We start from the raw sequence: 16,966 nt of genomic DNA on the forward strand, positions 1-16,966 counted from the left end.
TTACCAGGTTACACCATCTCTGCTGTGTCAGTATAGAACTGTCCAGTTTAACTTTAGTCTCTTACTGTTACCAGGTTACACCATCTCTGCTGTGTCAGTATAGAACTGTCCAGTTTAACTTTAGTCTCTTACTGTTACCAGGTTACACCATCTCTGCTGTGTCAGTATAGAACTGTCCAGTTTAACTTTAGTCTCTTACTGTTACCAGGTTACACCATCTCTGCTGTGTCAGTATAGAACTGTCCAGTTTAACTTTAGTCTCTTACTGTTACCAGGTTACACCATCTCTGCTGTGTCAGTATAGAACTGTCCAGTTTAACTTTAGTCTCTTACTGTTACCAGGTTACACCATCTCTGCTGTGTCAGTATAGAACTGTCCAGTTTAACTTTAGTCTCTTACTGTTACCAGGTTACACCATCTCTGCTGTGTCAGTATAGAACTGTCCAGTTTAACTTTAGTCTCTTACTGTTACCAGGTTACACCATCTCTGCTGTGTCAGTATAGAACTGTCCAGTTTAACTTTAGTCTCTTACTGTTACCAGGTTACACCATCTCTGCTGTGTCAGTATAGAACTGTCCAGTTTAACTTTAGTCTCTTACTGTTACCAGGTTACACCATCTCTGCTGTGTCAGTATAGAACTGTCCAGTTTAACTTTAGTCTCTTACTGTTACCAGGTTACACCATCTCTGCTGTGTCAGTATAGAACTGTCCAGTTTAACTTTAGTCTCTTACTGTTACCAGGTTACACCATCTCTGCTGTGTCAGTATAGAACTGTCCAGTTTAACTTTAGTCTCTTACTGTTACCAGGTTACACCATCTCTGCTGTGTCAGTATAGAACTGTCCAGTTTAACTTTAGTCTCTTACTGTTACCAGGTTACACCATCTCTGCTGTGTCAGTATAGAACTGTCCAGTTTAACTTTAGTCTCTTACTGTTACCAGGTTACACCATCTCTGCTGTGTCAGTATAGAACTGTCCAGTTTAACTTTAGTCTCTTACTGTTACCAGGTTACACCATCTCTGCTGTGTCAGTACAGGACTGTGTCAACCTCCTGGCCTCTCTGGGCCAGATCAGATCACTACTGTCTGTACGCATGGGGAAAGAAGAGGAGAAACTCATGATCGACGGACTGGGGTGAGAGAGGAGTGGAGGGTATGTGTGTGTGTGCATTTAATATTACTGTAGTGATCCATACATCTACAGTATTGCTCAACACACACTAAGGTTGTTTGATCTGGTGTAGTTCAACTATAAAACAACTGTTAGCTCAGATAATTAGCTGGCCTCTGTGTGTCTGCAGTGACATAATGAACAACAAGGTGTTCTACCAGCACCCCAACCTAATGAGAGTCCTGGGGATGCATGAGACTGTCATGGAGGTGATGGTCAACGTGCTGGGAGGAGACAAGTCACAGGTACTGTAGCTCATTAGTCTAAAGAGGAGACAAAGTCACAGGTACTGTAGCTCATTAGTCTAAAGAGGAGACAAGTCACAGGTCCTGTAGCTCATTAGTCTAAAGAGGAGACAAGTCACAGGTACTGTAGCTCATTAGTCTAAAGAGGAGACAAGTCACATGTCCTGTAGCTCATTAGTCTAAAGAGGAGACAAAGTCACAGGTACTGTAGCTCATTAGTCTAAAGAGGAGACAAGTCACAGGTACTGTAGCTCATTAGTCTCAAGAGGAGACAAAGTCACAGGTACTGTAGCTCATTAGTCTAAAGAGGAGACAAAGTCACAGGTACTGTAGCTCATTAGTCTAAAGAGGAGACAAGTCACAGGTCCTGTAGCTCATTAGTCTAAAGAGGAGACAAAGTCACAGGTACTGTAGCTCATTAGTCTAAAGAGGAGACAAGTCACAGGTCCTGTAGCTCATTAGTCTAAAGAGGAGACAAGTCACAGGTACTGTAGCTCATTAGTCTAAAGAGGAGACAAGTCACAGGTCCTGTAGCTCATTAGTCTAAAGAGGAGACAAAGTCACAGGTACTGTAGCTCATTAGTCTAAAGAGGAGACAAGTCACAGGTACTGTAGCTCATTAGTCTAAAGAGGAGACAAAGTCACAGGTACTGTAGCTCATTAGTCTAAAGAGGAGACAAAGTCACAGGTACTGTAGCTCATTAGTCTAAAGAGGAGACAAGTCACAGGTACTGTAGCTCATTAGTCTAAAGATATATTCTCTCCTCGTCTAGTTAAAGTACTGGACTTATGTGAATAGATTAAGATATAAACGGGAACATAGATACATTCAATATAATTCATGAGTTGAATCAAAATGTTTAAATCCTTTCTCATCAAATAAAGCTTTTTTTAAATAGCACATTTCAGACACGAATGCAACACAATGCGCTTCACAGAAATAAATAAATAAACAATAAAATAAAATAAAAATATTTACTACACAAGAAAAATAAGAAGATGAAAATACTAAAGAATAACAATTTAAAACTAAAAGGCAAAAAAATATATACATATTTCCCTGAGGAAAAAGGTGTGTTTTATGATCTTTTTGAAAATGTCCACAGTTTCGTCCCCCCTCAGGTTCTCTGGCAGGCTATTCCAGAGGCTGGGGGCATAGTAAGTAAAGGCTGGGGGCATAGTAACTAAAGGCTGGGGGCATAGTAAGTAAAGGCTGGGGGCATAGTAACTAAAGGCTGGGGGCATAGTAACTAAAGGCTGGGGACATAGTAACTAAAGGCTGGGGTCATAGTAACTAAAGGCTGGGGGCATAGTAACTAAAGGCTGGGGGCATAGTAACTAAAGGCTGGGGGCATAGTAACTAAAGGCTGGGGGCATAGTAACTAAAGGCTGGGGGCATAGTAACTAAAGGATGGGGGCATAGTAACTAAAGGCTGGGGAATACATAGTAACTAAAGGCTGGGGTCATAGTAACTAAAGGCTGGGGGCATAGTAACTAAAGACTGGGGGCATAGTAACTAAAGGCTGAGGGCATAGTAACTAAAGGCTGGGGTCATAGTAACTGAAGGCTGGGGGCATAGTAACTATAGGCTGAGGGCATAGTAACTAAAGGCTGGGGGCATAGTAACTAAAGACTGGGGGCATAGTAACTAAAGGCTGGGGGCATAGTAACTAAAGGCTGGGGGCATAGTAACTAAAGACTGGGGGCATAGTAACTAAAGGCTGGGGTCATAGTAACTAAAGGTTGGGGGCATAGTAACTAAAGGCTGGGGGCATAGTAACTAAAGGCTGGGGGCATAGTAACTAAAGGCTGCCTCTCCATGCCTCTTGGTCCCCCTCAGGTTCTCTGATAAGCTATTCCAGAGGCAGTGGGAATAGTAACTAAAGGCTGGCTCTCCATGCCTCTTGGTCCCCCTCAGGTTCTCTAGCAGGCTATTCCAGAGGCAGGGGGAATAGTAACTAAAGGCTGTCTCTCCATGCCTCTTGGTCCTAGGCTTTGGGAAAGTTAGAAGGCCAGTAGGTCCCTACCTACTGGGTACAAAACTTAAAAGCATGTCTGATATGTATTGTGGTGCACAATCGTGGATTGATTTAAAACCAATAGAAGAGTCTTAAAACTCACAGACAGCCAGTGCAGAGACTTTAAAACTAATAATGTAATGTGTGCTCTCTGTCTGGTCCCAAGGAGATCTTGGTCCCAAGGAGATCCCAAAGAGATCCCAAGGATATCCCAAGGGCATCCCAAGGAGATCCAAATAGCTGTGATGTTAACAGCCATACAGGCGCTGTACTGTCAGGTTTATCTGTAACATGATCCCAGGAACGTATGTTGAGGCCTAGCTATCAGCACATATAGGGATCCTACCCAAGATCAACCACTCAGTACCCAGAAGGAGAGAGTAAGGAGATTACAGGGGAGTTGGGCAGGACATGTAAGGGGGGGGGTAAGGGTAGGTAGATGGGTGCTGGATGTCCAGGAGAGGATTGGAGGGGGTACAGGTCTGGTAATGTGATGTGAGGGGTAGAGGAGCAGGGACTCTCATGCCAGTCCTTTTTGGGGTGTGCTATAAGACTGGGGTATGATTTAATACTGTCTCTGTGTGCCAGCAGCCAAGCATGAGCTGAACAATGCCATGCATCCCCAGACAGCCTGAGTGACTGACAAACAGACCTACCGCAAGCCGTCAAATCTGGTTGGCAATCTCATTAGTCAGGACCAGTAACATGAATTCCTGCACTGTTTGTGTGTATGTGTGTATGTGTGTGTGTGTGTGTGTGTGTGTGTGTGTGTGTGTGTGTGTGTGTGTGTGTGTGTGTGTGTGTGTGTGTGTGTGTGTGTGTGTGTGTGTGTGTGTGTGTGTGTGTGTGTGTGTGTGTGTGTGTGTGTGTGTGTGTGTGTCTTTGTGTGTGTGTCTTTGTGTGTGTGTCTTTGTGTGTGTGTCTTTGTGTGTGTGTGTGTGTGTGTGTGTGTGTGTGTGTGTGTGTGTGTGTGTGTGTGTGTGTGTGTGTGTGTGTGTGTGTGTGTGTGTGTGTGTGTGTGTGTGTGTGTGTGTGTGTGTGTGTGTGTATTCAGTGCCCCATATGGACCACCAAAGTCATTGCTTGTAAGCAGGTTTAAGCATATGTCAGATTTACAGTTTGTTGTGAAGGACTGTCTTGTAATGTTGTCAAAGGTCCTTTGAGCTGAGGGGGGGGGGGCTGTTTTCAATGATGTTGATTCAATAACATGACATGAGCTCCATTCTAACTTGTGATCTCTCAATCTCAAACAGACACAGTCTCCCATTGACAAGTTACTTTCAGATTTTCGGCCACAATCTATCTGCAATATTAAAGCTTTAAATTAAATAAAAGTTACTTGGCCCTAGTTTTCTGGGGGGAAGGGGGTGGTTAACATAAGATAAACAATATATATGTTTTCTGTCATAACAAATAGACTAATAATGTAATATTCTATACTGAACAAAAATATAAACGCAACATGCAACAATTTCTACGATTTTACTGAATTACAGTTCATATAAGGAAATCAATCAATTGAAATGCACTGTAAAGTCATTATGCCCTAATCTATGGATTTCACATGACTGAGCAGGGGCACAGCCACGGGTGGGCCTGGGAGGGCATATGCCCACCCAATGGGGAGCCAGGCCCACACAATTAGAATTAGTTTTTCGCCACAAAGGGCATTATTAGTTTCATCAGCTGCCCGTGTGGCTGGTCTCAGATGATCCTACAGGTGAAGAAGCTAGATGTGGAGGTCATGGGCTGGCGTGGTTACATGTGGTTTGTTGTTGTGAGCCCGGGGGAACCAACTGCCAAATTCTCTAAAATGACGTGGGAGGCAGATTATGGTAGAGAAATAAACATGAATTTGTCTGGCAACGGCTCTGGTGGATATTTCTGCAGCCAGCATGCCAATTACACACTCCTTCAACACTTGAAAGATCTGTGACATTGTGTAGTGTGACAAAAAAGGCACATTTTAAATCGGCCTTTTATTGTCCCCAGCACAAGGTGCACATGTGTGATGATCATGTTGTTTAATCAGATTCTTGATATGCCACACCTGTCAGGTGGATGGAATATCTTGGCAAAGGAAAAATGCTCACTGTCAGGGACGTAAACAAATTTGTGCCCAGATTTGAGAGAAATAAGGTTTGTTTGCGTATGGAACATTTCTGGGATCTTTTATTTCAGCTCATGAAACATGGGACCAACACTTTACATGTTGTTTATATAGTTTTGTTCAGTATATTACATGGTTAAAAGTTATGTTTCCCTCTCTCTTTTTAGGAGATAGCCTTCCCCAAGATGGTTGCCAGCTGCTGTCGGTTCCTGTGTTACTTTTGTCGTATCAGCCGACAGAACCAGAAGGCCATGTTTGACCATCTCAGCTACTTACTGGAGAACAGCTCTGTCGGACTGGGTGGGTAACAGGAGAGAGGGGAAGGTGGCTCGGAGAGGGAGGGAGGGCACCCCAGCAGCCTACTGGAGAACAGCTCTGTCGGACTGGGTGGGTAACAGGAGAGAGGGGAAGGTGGCTCGGAGAGGGAGGGAGGGAGGGCACCCCAGCAGCCTACTGGAGAACAGCTCTGTCGGACTGGGTGGGTAACAGGAGAGAGGGGAAGGTGGCTCAGAGAGGGAGGGAGGGAGGGCACCCCAGCAGACTACTGGAGAACTGCTCTGTCGGACTGGGTGGGTAACAGGAGAGAGGGGAAGGTGGCTCGAAGAGGGAGGGAGGGAGGGAGGGAGGGGGGGGTGAAGGAAGGAGCGAAGGAAGGAAGGAAGGAGAGAGAGAGAGAGAGAGAGAGAGAGAGAGAGAGAGAGAGAGAGAGAGAGAGAGAGAGAGAGAGAGAGAGAGAGCACCCCAGCAGCCTCTGTCGCTGTTCTCCTAACAAGAAGGGTATGAATTAGGGCATAGTGAGAGAGGACATACATACAGTGCCTTGCGAGAGTATTCGGCCCCCTTGAACTTTGCGACCTTTTGCCACATTTCAGGCTTCAAACATAAAGATATAAAACTGTATTTTTTTGTGAAGAATCAACAACAAGTGGGACACAATCATGAAAACGGAAAAATTGGGCGTGCAAAATTATTCAGCCCCTTTAGTTTCAGTGCAGCAAACACTCTCCAGAAGTTCAGTGAGGATCTCTGAATGATCCAATGTTGACCTAAATGACTAATGATGATAAATACAATCCACCTGTGTGTAATCAAGTCTCCGTATAAATCCACCTGCACTGTGATAGTCTCAGAGGTCTGTTAAAAGTGCAGAGAGCATCATGAAGAACAAGGAACACACCAGGCAGGTCCGAGATACTGTTGTGAAGAAGTTTAAAGCCGGATTTGGATACAAAAACATTTCCCAAGCTTTAAACATCCCAAGGAGCACTGTGCAAGCGATAATATTGAAATGGAAGGAGTATCAGACCACTGCAAATCTACCAAGACCTGGCCGTCCCTCTAAACGTTCAGCTCATACAAGGAGAAGACTGATCAGAGATGCAGCCAGGAGGCCCATGATCACTCTGCAATGAACTGCAGAGATCTACAGCAGAGGTGGGAGACTCTGTACAAGAATCAGTCGTATATTGCACAAATCTGGCCTTTATGGAAGAGTGGCAAGAAGAAAGCCATTCCTTAAAGATATCCATAAAAAGTGTCGTTTAAAGTTTGCCACAAGCCACCTGGGAGACACACCAAACATGTGGAAGAAGGTGCTCTGGTCAGATGAAACCAAAATTGAACTTTTTGGCAACAATTCAAAACGTTATGTTTGGCGTAAAAGCAACACAGCCCATCACCCTGAACACACCATCCCCACTGTCAAACATGGTGGTGGCAGCATCATGGTTTGGGCCTGCTTTTCTTCAGCAGGGACAGGGAAGATGGTTCAAATTGATGGGAAGATGGATGGAGCCAAATACAGGACCATTCTGGAAGAAAACCTGATGGAGTCTGCAAAAGACCTGAGACTGGGACGGAGATTTGTCTTCCAACAAGACAATGATCCAAAACATAAAGCAAAATCTACAATGGAATGGTTCAAAAATAAACATATCCAGGTGTTAGAATGGCCAAGTCAAAGTCCAGACCTGAATCCAATCGAGAATCTGTGGAAAGAACTGAAAACTGCTGTTCACAAATGCTCTCCATCCAACCTCACTGAGCTCGAGCTGTTTTGCAAGGAGGAATGGGAAAAAAATTCAGTCTCTCGATGTGCAAAACTGATAGAGACACCCCAAGCGACTTACAGCTGTAATCGCAGCAAAAGGTGGCGCTACAAAGTATTAACTTAAGGGGCTGAATAATTTTGCACGCCCAATTTTTCAGTTTTTGATTTGTTAAAAAAAGTTTGAAATATCCAATAAATGTCGTTCCACTTCATGATTGTGTCCCACTTGTTGTTGATTCTTCACAAAAAAATACAGTTTTATATCTTTATGTTTGAAGCCTGAAATGTGGCAAAAGGTCTTAAAGTTCAAGGGGGGCGAATACTTTCGCAAGGCACTGTATGTAAGAGAGGAGAGAGAGAATGGTGGCAGAGAGAGAGACAGTGCACAGAAAACAAACAGCAGCAGTATGGGCTTGGCCTGGGTTATCGGCCTGGGTTATCGGCCTGGTCAGGGTTATGGGCCTGACCTGGGTTAGTAATAATGTGTACACTGTCCCCTCTGTTTGTGGGACAAAACACTGCGTGAGCTCTGTCTCCCCCGAGGAGCTCTGGGACAGAAGAGACAAAGGGGAGCAATGGTACTGGGACAATGACAATCAGATAGCGGGTGACAGAGAGTGGGAGAAGAAACACTCTGTTATGTTGTTCCTGCTAGCAAGGCAAATGAGGGAGAGTTAGAAGTATATAGAGAGGAGAGAAGTGATGGAATGAGAGAATGAGAGGGCACAGTTTGGCTTTTGTCCCTGTGGCTGGTGCAGTGACTGGGGCTGGGCTGTGACTGGGACTGGGTCTGGGGCAGTGACAGGGGTAGTGACTGTCCCTTTTACTAGGGGACTCAGCTATCCCCTTCACTAGGGGACTCAGCTGTCCCCTTCACTAGGGGAGAAGGGAAGGTGAGAGAGTGATGGAGAAGGGAAGGTGAGAGAGAGATGGGAAAAGGTAGCATAGAGAGCAATCAAGAAAGGGAGAGATGGAGAGAAGGAGATCTGGAATGAAAGAGAGAGAGGGATAGAGAGGACAGGGTGATGGGGTTATTTAGGGATCCAGTGCATAGACTGATGACTCATTAGGGTTGGACTGTAAGGAATAGCTGCTGACCTTACTGTGAGTGATAGGAGATGTGAGTGATAGGAGATGTGAGTGATAGGAGATGTGAGTGATAGGAGATGTGAGTGATAGGAGATGTGAGTGATAGGAGATGTGAGTGATAGGAGATGTGAGTGATAGGAGATGTCTCATTCTCAAGATCATAGCACGTAATGGGCACGTACAAATCACCCTCATATACTATTCTCTATGCAAATCACCCTCATATACTATTCTCTATGCAAATCACCCTCATATACTATTCTCTATGCAAATCACCCTCATATACTGTTCTCTATGCAAATCACCCTCATATACTATTCTCTATGCAAATCACCCTCATATACTATTCTCTATGCAAATCACCCTCATATACTGTTCTCTATGCAAATCACCCTCATATACTATTCTCTATGCAAATCACCCTCATATACTATTCTCTATGCAAATCACCCTCATATACTATTCTCTATGCAAATCACCCTCATATACTATTCTCTATGCAAATCACCCTCATATACTGTTCTCTATGCAAATCACCCTCATATACTATTCTCTATGCAAATCACCCTCATATACTATTCTCTATGCAAATCACCCTCATATACTATTCTCTATGCAAATCACCCTCATATACTGTTCTCTATGCAAATCACCCTCATATACTATTCTCTATGCAAATCACCCTCATATACTGTTCTCTATGCAAATCACCCTCATATACTGTTCTCTATGCAAATCACCCTCATATACTATTCTCTATGCAAATCACCCTCATATACTGTTCTCTATGCAAATCACCCTCATATACTATTCTCTATGCAAATCACCCTCATATACTATTCTCTATGCAAATCACCCTCATATACTGTTCTCTATGCAAATCACCCTCATATATTGTTCTCTATGCAAATCACCCTCATATACTATTCTCTATGCAAATCACCCTCATATACTGTTCTCTATGCAAATCACCCTCATATACTATTCTCTATGCAAATCACCCTCATATACTATTCTCTATGCAAATCACCCTCATATACTATTCTCTATGCAAATCACCCTCATATACTGTTCTCTATGCAAATCACCCTCATATACTGTTCTCTATGGGCTTAGAAGCAAATGGTTGTAATTGATGCTAAAGCTTTTCAAATTGATTTAAAATGGTTTTATAGCGCTGATATGCTGAGGACAATTAATGTACAAAAAGCTGCTGACAATGAACACCTCACCTAAAAGGCTTTTCAAGATAACAGCACTTAATGGGCACACATTCAAATCATCTCCATGTTTGTGTTTCAAATCAAATCGTTGTAATTTATGCTACTGCAACAACGGTTCTAAATAGTTTGATATTGATTTCAAAGCACTAATATTATATGCTGACTGTACTAAATGTGTCACAAAAAAAATGTTCCTCACATCTTATTTATCCCCTAACTATACACTGGCCCCTACACTAATGGGAGGTAACCAAATCACTGGCTGGGAGGTTGGAAGTAGGAAGTGCATCAGGATTTGATGTAATGGTATAGATGGTATGCAGTTTAAGAGATGCCGAGACACTGCCCCCTGCTGGTTGAAAAGGAATGCGCGTGTCGTTTCCTGTCTGTCTGTCTCTCCCCTGCCTCTTATTACAATTGAGAGATTTAGTGGGTGTCAAAATTAAAGTGCTCTTGTATCGTTTATTCCATGTCCACAATAGTGAACATGACAGTTGACGTTTCTGCCGAGTGTCTCAAGACAAGAGGCAGGAAATGACATGTTTTAGTTTTCTTCCATTGTCTCCTCAGCCTCCCCAGCAATGAGGGGTTCTACTCCCCTGGACGTAGCAGCGTCTTCAGTGATGGACAACAACAGCCTGGCCCTCGCACTGGAGGAGCCTGACCTTGAGAAGGTGGGAGACACACTGTCGGTCACTCTGCCACATTATATAATACACATCCCTCACACTCACCTGCCACATTATATAATACACATCCCTCACCCTCACTTGTCCATGATATAATACACATCCCTCACCTTCACCTGCCACATTATATAATACACATCCCTCACCTTCACCTGTCCATTATATAATACACATCCCTCACCTTCAGCTGTCCATTATATAATACAAATCCCTCACCTTCAGCTGTCCATTATATAATACACATCCCTCACCTTCACTTGTCCATGATATAATACACATCCCTCACCTTCACCTGCCACATTATATAATACACATCCCTCACCTTCACCTGTCCATTATATAATACACATCCCTCACCTTCACCTGTCCATTATATAATACACATCCCTCACATTCAGCTGTCCATTATATAATACAAATCCCTCACACTCACCTGTCCATTATATAATACACATCCCTCACCTTCACCTGCCACATTATATAATACACATCCCTCACACTCACCTGCCCAAAATCCTGCCGCTCCAAATCCAGTCCGAGTCGACAAATGAAATGCATTTGTTCAACTTGAACAGGCAGGCTGGAGAGTGGACTCAGGCTGTCACTGACAGTCCCTGATTCTGACATTTGAGTGATGAGGGCACATTTCTGGAGAGCGGAATCTGAGTTAGGAAGGACTGTGTAGTAGAGTGCTGAAGGACTCACCAAAGTGTTTCTGTATTCAGGTGGTAACCTACCTGGCAGGCTGTGGGCTGCAGAGCTGTGTCATGCTCCTGGCTAAAGGATATCCTGACATTGGCTGGAACCCCATAGAGGGAGAGAGATATCTGTCTTTCCTCCGCTTCGCTGTCTTCAGCAACGGTATGTCAGATAGAAAGAGAGGGGGGAGGCAGAGAGACAGAAAGGGAGACGGATAGAGATAAAGAGAGGGGACAGAGAGACAGAAAGGGAGAGAGATAGAGAAAGAGAGGGGGGGGACAAAGAGACAGAAAGGGAGAGAGATAGAGATAAAGAGGGAGAGTGCCAGAGAGACAGAACGGGAGAGAGAGAGAGATAAAGAGGGAGAGTGCCAGAGAGACAGAACGGGAGAGAGAGAGAGAAAGAGGGGGTGAGGCAGAGAGACAGAAAGGGAGAGAGAGAAAGAAAGAGGGGGGTGGGGCAGAGATACAGAAAGGGAGAGAGAGAGAGAAAGAGGGGGGCAGAGACATAATGGGAGAGAGATAGAGATAAAGAGGGTGGGGAGGGGGCAGAGAGACAGAAAGGGAGAGAGAGAAAGAAAGAGGGGGTGGGGCAGAGAGACAGAAAAGGAGAGAGAGAAAGAAAGAGGGGGGTGGGGCAGAGAGACAGAAAGGGAGAGAGATAGAGATAAAGATGGAGAGGGCCAGAGAGAGAGAAAGGGAGAGAGATCGAGAAAGAGTGGGGGGGCAGAGAGACAGAAAGGGAGAGAGATTGAGAAAGAGGGGAGGGGGCAGAGAGACAGAAAGGGAGAGAGATCGAGAAAGAGGGGGGGGGGGGGCAGAGAGACAGAAAGGGGAGAGAGAGAGAGAAAGAGGGGGGCAGAGAGACAGAAAGGGAGAGAGAGAGAAAGAGGGGGACAGAGACATAATGGGAGAGAGAGAGAAAGAGGGGGGGCAGAGAGACAGAAAGGGAGAGAGATCGAGAAAGAGGGGGGGGCAGAGAGACAGAAAGGGAGAGAGATCGAGATAAAGAGAGGGGGCAGAGAGACAGAAAGAGAGAGAGATCGAGAAAGAGGGGGGGGGCAGAGAGACAGAAAGGGAGAGAGATAGAGATAAAGAGGGAGAGGGCCAGAGAGACAGAAAGGGAGAGAGATACCTCTCTCCCTACCTCTCTCCCTATCTCTATCCCTGCCTCTCTCCCTACCTCTCTCCCTTCCATTCTCCTTCTCTCCCTACCTCTCTCCCTACCTCAATCCCTTCCTCTATCCCTGCCTCTCTCCCTTCCTCTCTCCATCTCTCCCTACCTCTCTCCCTTCCATTCTCCCTCTCTCCCTTCCTCTCTCCCTCTCTCCCTTCCTCTCTCCCTTCCTCTCTCCCTTCCTCTCTCCCTACCTCTCTCCCTTCCTCTCTCCCTTCCTCTCTTCCTTCCTCTCTCCCTACCTCTCTCCCTTCCTCTCTCCCTGCCTCTCTCCCTACCTCTCTCCCTTCCTCTCTCCCTGCCTCTCTCCCTTCCTCTCTCCCTGCCTCTCTCCCTTCCTCTCTACCTACCTTTCTCCCTTCTCTCCCTTCTGCTCTCCCTTCTGCTCTCCCTTCCGCTCTCCCTTCCTCTCTCCCTACCTCTCTCCCTACCTCTCTCCCTGCCTCTCTCCCTGCCTCTCTCCCTTCCTCTCGCCCTTCCTCTCTCACTACCTCTCTCCCTACCTCTCTCCCTACCTCTCTCCCTGCCTCTCTCCCTTCTTCTCTCCCTTCCTCTCTCCCTGCCTCTCTCCCTGCCTCTCTCCCTTCCTCTCGCCATTCCTCTCTCCCTACCTCTCTCCCTGCCTCTCTCCCTTCCCGTCTCCCTCTCTCCCTGCCTCTCTCCCTACCTCTCTCCCTTCCAGTCTCCCTCTCTCCCTACCTCTTTCCCTGCCTCTCTCCCTACCTCTCTCCCTTCCCTTCTCCCTCTCTCCATTCCTCTCTCCCTGCCTCTCTCCCTACCTCTCTCCCTACCTCTCTCCCTGCCTCTCTCCCTTCCTCTCACCCTTCCTCTCTCCCCACCTCTCTCCCTTCCTCTTGCCCTTCCTCTATCCCTACCTCTCTCCCTTCCTCTCTCCCTACCTCTCTCCCTACCTCTCTCCCTTCCTCTCTCCCTGCCTCTCTCCCTGCCTCTCTCCCTGCCTCTCTCCCTGCCTCTCTCCCTTCCTCTCTACCTACCTTTCTCCCTTCCTCTCTCCCTTCCTCTCTCCCTACCTCTCTCCCTTCCTCTCTCCCTTCCTCTCTACCTACCTTTCTCCCTTCCTCTCTCCCTACCTCTCTCCCTTCCTCTCTCCCTTCCTCTCTACCTACCTTTCTCCCTTCCTCTCTCCCTACCTCTCTCCCTTCCTCTCTCTCTGCCTCTCTCTCTGCCTCTCTCCCTTCCTGTCGCCCTTCCTCTCTCCCCACCTCTCTCCCTTCCTCTTGCCATTCCTCTATCCCTACATCTCTCCCTTCCTCTCTCCCTACCTCTCTCCCTACCTCTCTCCCTTCCTCTCTCCCTGCCTCTCTCCCTGCCTCTCTCCCTGCCTCTCTCCCTGCCTCTCTCCCTTTCTCTATCCCTTCCTCTCTACCTACCTTTCTCCCTTCCTCTCTCCCTACCTCTCTCCCTTCCTCTCTCCCTTCCTCTCTCCCTTCCTCTCTACCTACCTTTCTCCCTTCCTCTCTCCCTACCTCTCTCCCTTCCTCTCTCCCTTCCTCTCTACCTACCTTTCTCCCTTCCTCTCTCCCTACCTCTCTCCCTTCCTCTCTCTCTGCCTCTCTCTCTGCCTCTCTCCCTTCCTCTCTCCCTTCCTCTCTCCCTACCTCTCTCCCTACCTCTCTACCTACCTTTCTCCCTTCCTCTCTCCCTTCCTCTCTCCCTTCCTCTCTCCCTTCCTCTCTACCTACCTTTCTCCCTTCCTCTATCCCTACCTCTCTCCCTACCTCTTTCCCTGCCTCTCTCCCTACCTCTCTCCCTTCCCGTCTCCCTCTCTCCCTACCTCTCTCCCTACCTCTCTCCCTACCTCAATACCTGCCTCTCTCCCTTCCTCTCTCCCTCTCTCCCTACCTCTCTCCCTTCCTCTCTCCCTCTCTCCCTACCTCTCTCCCTTCCTCTCTCCCTTTTTTCCTAATTGCCGCTCTCCTCCTTTCTCCACCCCTCCCTCCCCCTCCCTGGCTCCATCACCCCCCCACATCCATCCCTCCCTGATTCCTTTCCCCTCCATCTCACCCTGCAGGTGAGAGTGTAGAGGAGAACTCTAACACGGTGGTGAAGCTGCTGATCAGGCGTCCCGAGTGTTTTGGTCCCGCTCTGAGAGGAGAGGGAGGCAACGGTCTGCTGGCGGCCATGCTGGAAGCCATTAAGATATCTGAGGACCCTGCTCTGGACCTGCCCTGTACAGCCAATGGAGAACCTTCTGGGTAATTCAATCTTTCAATCACTCACCATCAGATGACACCTTTAATTAACATAGGGTCATTGAGTAGTGGAAGGAATATGGAAGACAATTCAAGGTTGTGTAGGTGGTGCGTACTGGCGGCAGAGAAGTCAGGCGCGGCAGAGCAAAAACTGATTTCCAATGTACCCGGGGTACCTGCTCCTGCTGACTCCATCAGTTTGGTCCGGAGTCCTGTAGGGGATGTGTACTGGAGGCAGAGAAGTCAGGCGCGGCAGAGCAAAAACTGATTTCCATCGGCGCAGTTTAATAAACAAAACCACCGTAAACAGAACCATAAATCAATGGGTAAACAAAACCCGTTACACACAAGCATAACGTGCATAAACAATTCCGGACAAGGACATGGGGGAACAGAGGGTTAAATACACAACATGTAATGATGGATTTGTAACCAGGTGTGTGGGAAGACAAGACAAAACAAATGGAAAATGAAAGGTGGATCGGCGATGGCTAGAAGACCGGTGACGTCGACTGCCAAACGCCGCCGAACAAGGAGAGGGACCGACTTCGGCGGAATTCGTGACAGGTTTTGCTTCGTGAATGTACCCCCCCTTGACGTGCGGCTCCAGCAGCGCGGCTCCAGCAGCGCGCCGACACTGGCCTCTGGGACAGCCCGGAGGGCGAGGCGCAGGGCAATCTGGATGAAGACGGTGGAACTCCTGCAGCATTGAATGGTCCAACACGTCCTCGACCGGAACCCAGCACCTTTCCTCCGGACCGTACCCCTCCCACTCCACGAGATACTGAAGGCTCCTCGCCCGACGCCTCAAATCCAGTATGGAGCGAACGTAGTACGCCGGGGAACCCTCTATGTCCAGAAGTGGCGAAGGCACCTCCCGCACCTCAGACTCCTGGAGCGGACCAGCCACCACCGGCCTGAGGAGAGACACATGGAACGAGGGGTTAATGCGGTAATCTGGGGGAAGCTGTAACCTATAACAAACCTCGTTCACTCTCCTCAGGACTATAAATGGCCCCACAAACCGCGGACCCGGCTTCGGGCAGGGCAAGCGGAGGGGCAGGCTTCGGGGCGAGAGCCAGACCCGGACCCGGCTTCACTGTGGTGACGGTCTGCGTTCTCTTTTTGGCACAGCACAGCCCACTGAAGGTGAACACGGCAGTTTCCCATGTCTCCTCCGTGCACCTGAACCAGTCGTCCACTGCAGGAGCCTCGGTCTGACTCTGATGCCAAGGCGCCAAAAACCGTCTGGTACCCCAGCACGCACTGGAAGGGAGAGAGGTTAGTGTAGGAGTGGCAAAGCGAGTTCTGTGCCATCTCAGACCAGGGCATGAACGCCGCCCACTACCCCGGCTGGTCCTGGCAATAGGACCGCAGAAGCCTGCCCACATCCTGGTTCACTCTCTCCACCTGCCCATTACTCTCGGGGTGAAACCCTGAAGTAAGGCTGATCGAGACCCCCAGATGTTCCATGAATGCCTTCCAGACCCTAGATGTGAACTGGGGACCTCGATCAGACACTATATCCTCAGGCACCAAGTAGTGCCGGAAGTCGTGTGTAAACAAGGCCTCCGCAGTCTGTAGGGCCTTAGGGAGTCCGGGCAGAGGGAGGAGACGACAGGACTTAGAGAACCGATCCACAATAACCAGGATCGCGGTGTTACCCTGTGAGGGGGGAAGATCGGTAAGAAAATCCACCGACAGGTGCGACCAAGGCCGTTGTGGAACGGGTGAGGGGTGTAGCTTCCCTCTGGGGAGGTGCCTAGGAGCCTTACACTAGGCACACACCGAGCAGGAGAAAACATAAACCCTCACGTCCTTAGCCAAGGTAGGCCACCAGTACATCACGCTCAAACAGCACACTGTCCGACCGATCCCAGGATGACCAGAGGAGGGTGACGTGTGGGCCCAATAGATCAACCGGTCACGAACGGCAGACGGGACGTAGAGACGCCCAGCGGGACACTGGACGGGGGTGGGCTCTGCACGTAAAGCCTGCTCAATTTCCGTGTCTAGCTCCCACACTACCGGTGCCACCAGGCAGGAGGCGGGGAATATGGGAGTGGGATCCATGGGCCGCACCTCTGTGTCATATAGCCGAGACAATGCGTCTGCCTTCACGTTCTTGGTGCCTGGTCTGTAGGAAAGGGTGAACACAAACGGGTGAAAAACATGGCCCACCTTGCCTGGCGAGGGGTCAGTCTCCTCGTTGCTCGGATGTACACCAGATTGCGGCGGTCAGTCCAGATGAGAAAAGGGTGTTTAGCCCCCTCAAGCC

At 47.9% G+C, this 16,966-nt stretch overlaps 1 protein-coding gene across 5 annotated transcripts in view; it reads left to right on the top strand.

Annotated features, from left to right (window-relative positions):
• The window catches only part of LOC123995404 (ryanodine receptor 3-like), a 295,285-nt gene that overhangs the window by 185,001 nt on the left and 93,318 nt on the right, over positions 1–16,966 (top strand). For all 5 annotated transcript variants that reach the window (XM_046298980.1, XM_046298984.1, XM_046298981.1 and 2 more), the window contains 6 exons: positions 1,013–1,139; positions 1,306–1,420; positions 5,717–5,849; positions 10,482–10,585; positions 11,326–11,461; positions 14,508–14,691. In XM_046298980.1, coding sequence (XP_046154936.1) covers positions 1,013–1,139; positions 1,306–1,420; positions 5,717–5,849; positions 10,482–10,585; positions 11,326–11,461; positions 14,508–14,691 — 799 coding nt within the window. The remainder of the gene's footprint in view (positions 1–1,012; positions 1,140–1,305; positions 1,421–5,716; positions 5,850–10,481; positions 10,586–11,325; positions 11,462–14,507; positions 14,692–16,966) is intronic.

The sequence above is a fragment of the Oncorhynchus gorbuscha genome, linkage group LG14 (assembly GCF_021184085.1).
Source record: "Oncorhynchus gorbuscha isolate QuinsamMale2020 ecotype Even-year linkage group LG14, OgorEven_v1.0, whole genome shotgun sequence".
In the NCBI taxonomy this organism is placed as follows: Eukaryota; Metazoa; Chordata; class Actinopteri; order Salmoniformes; family Salmonidae; genus Oncorhynchus; species Oncorhynchus gorbuscha.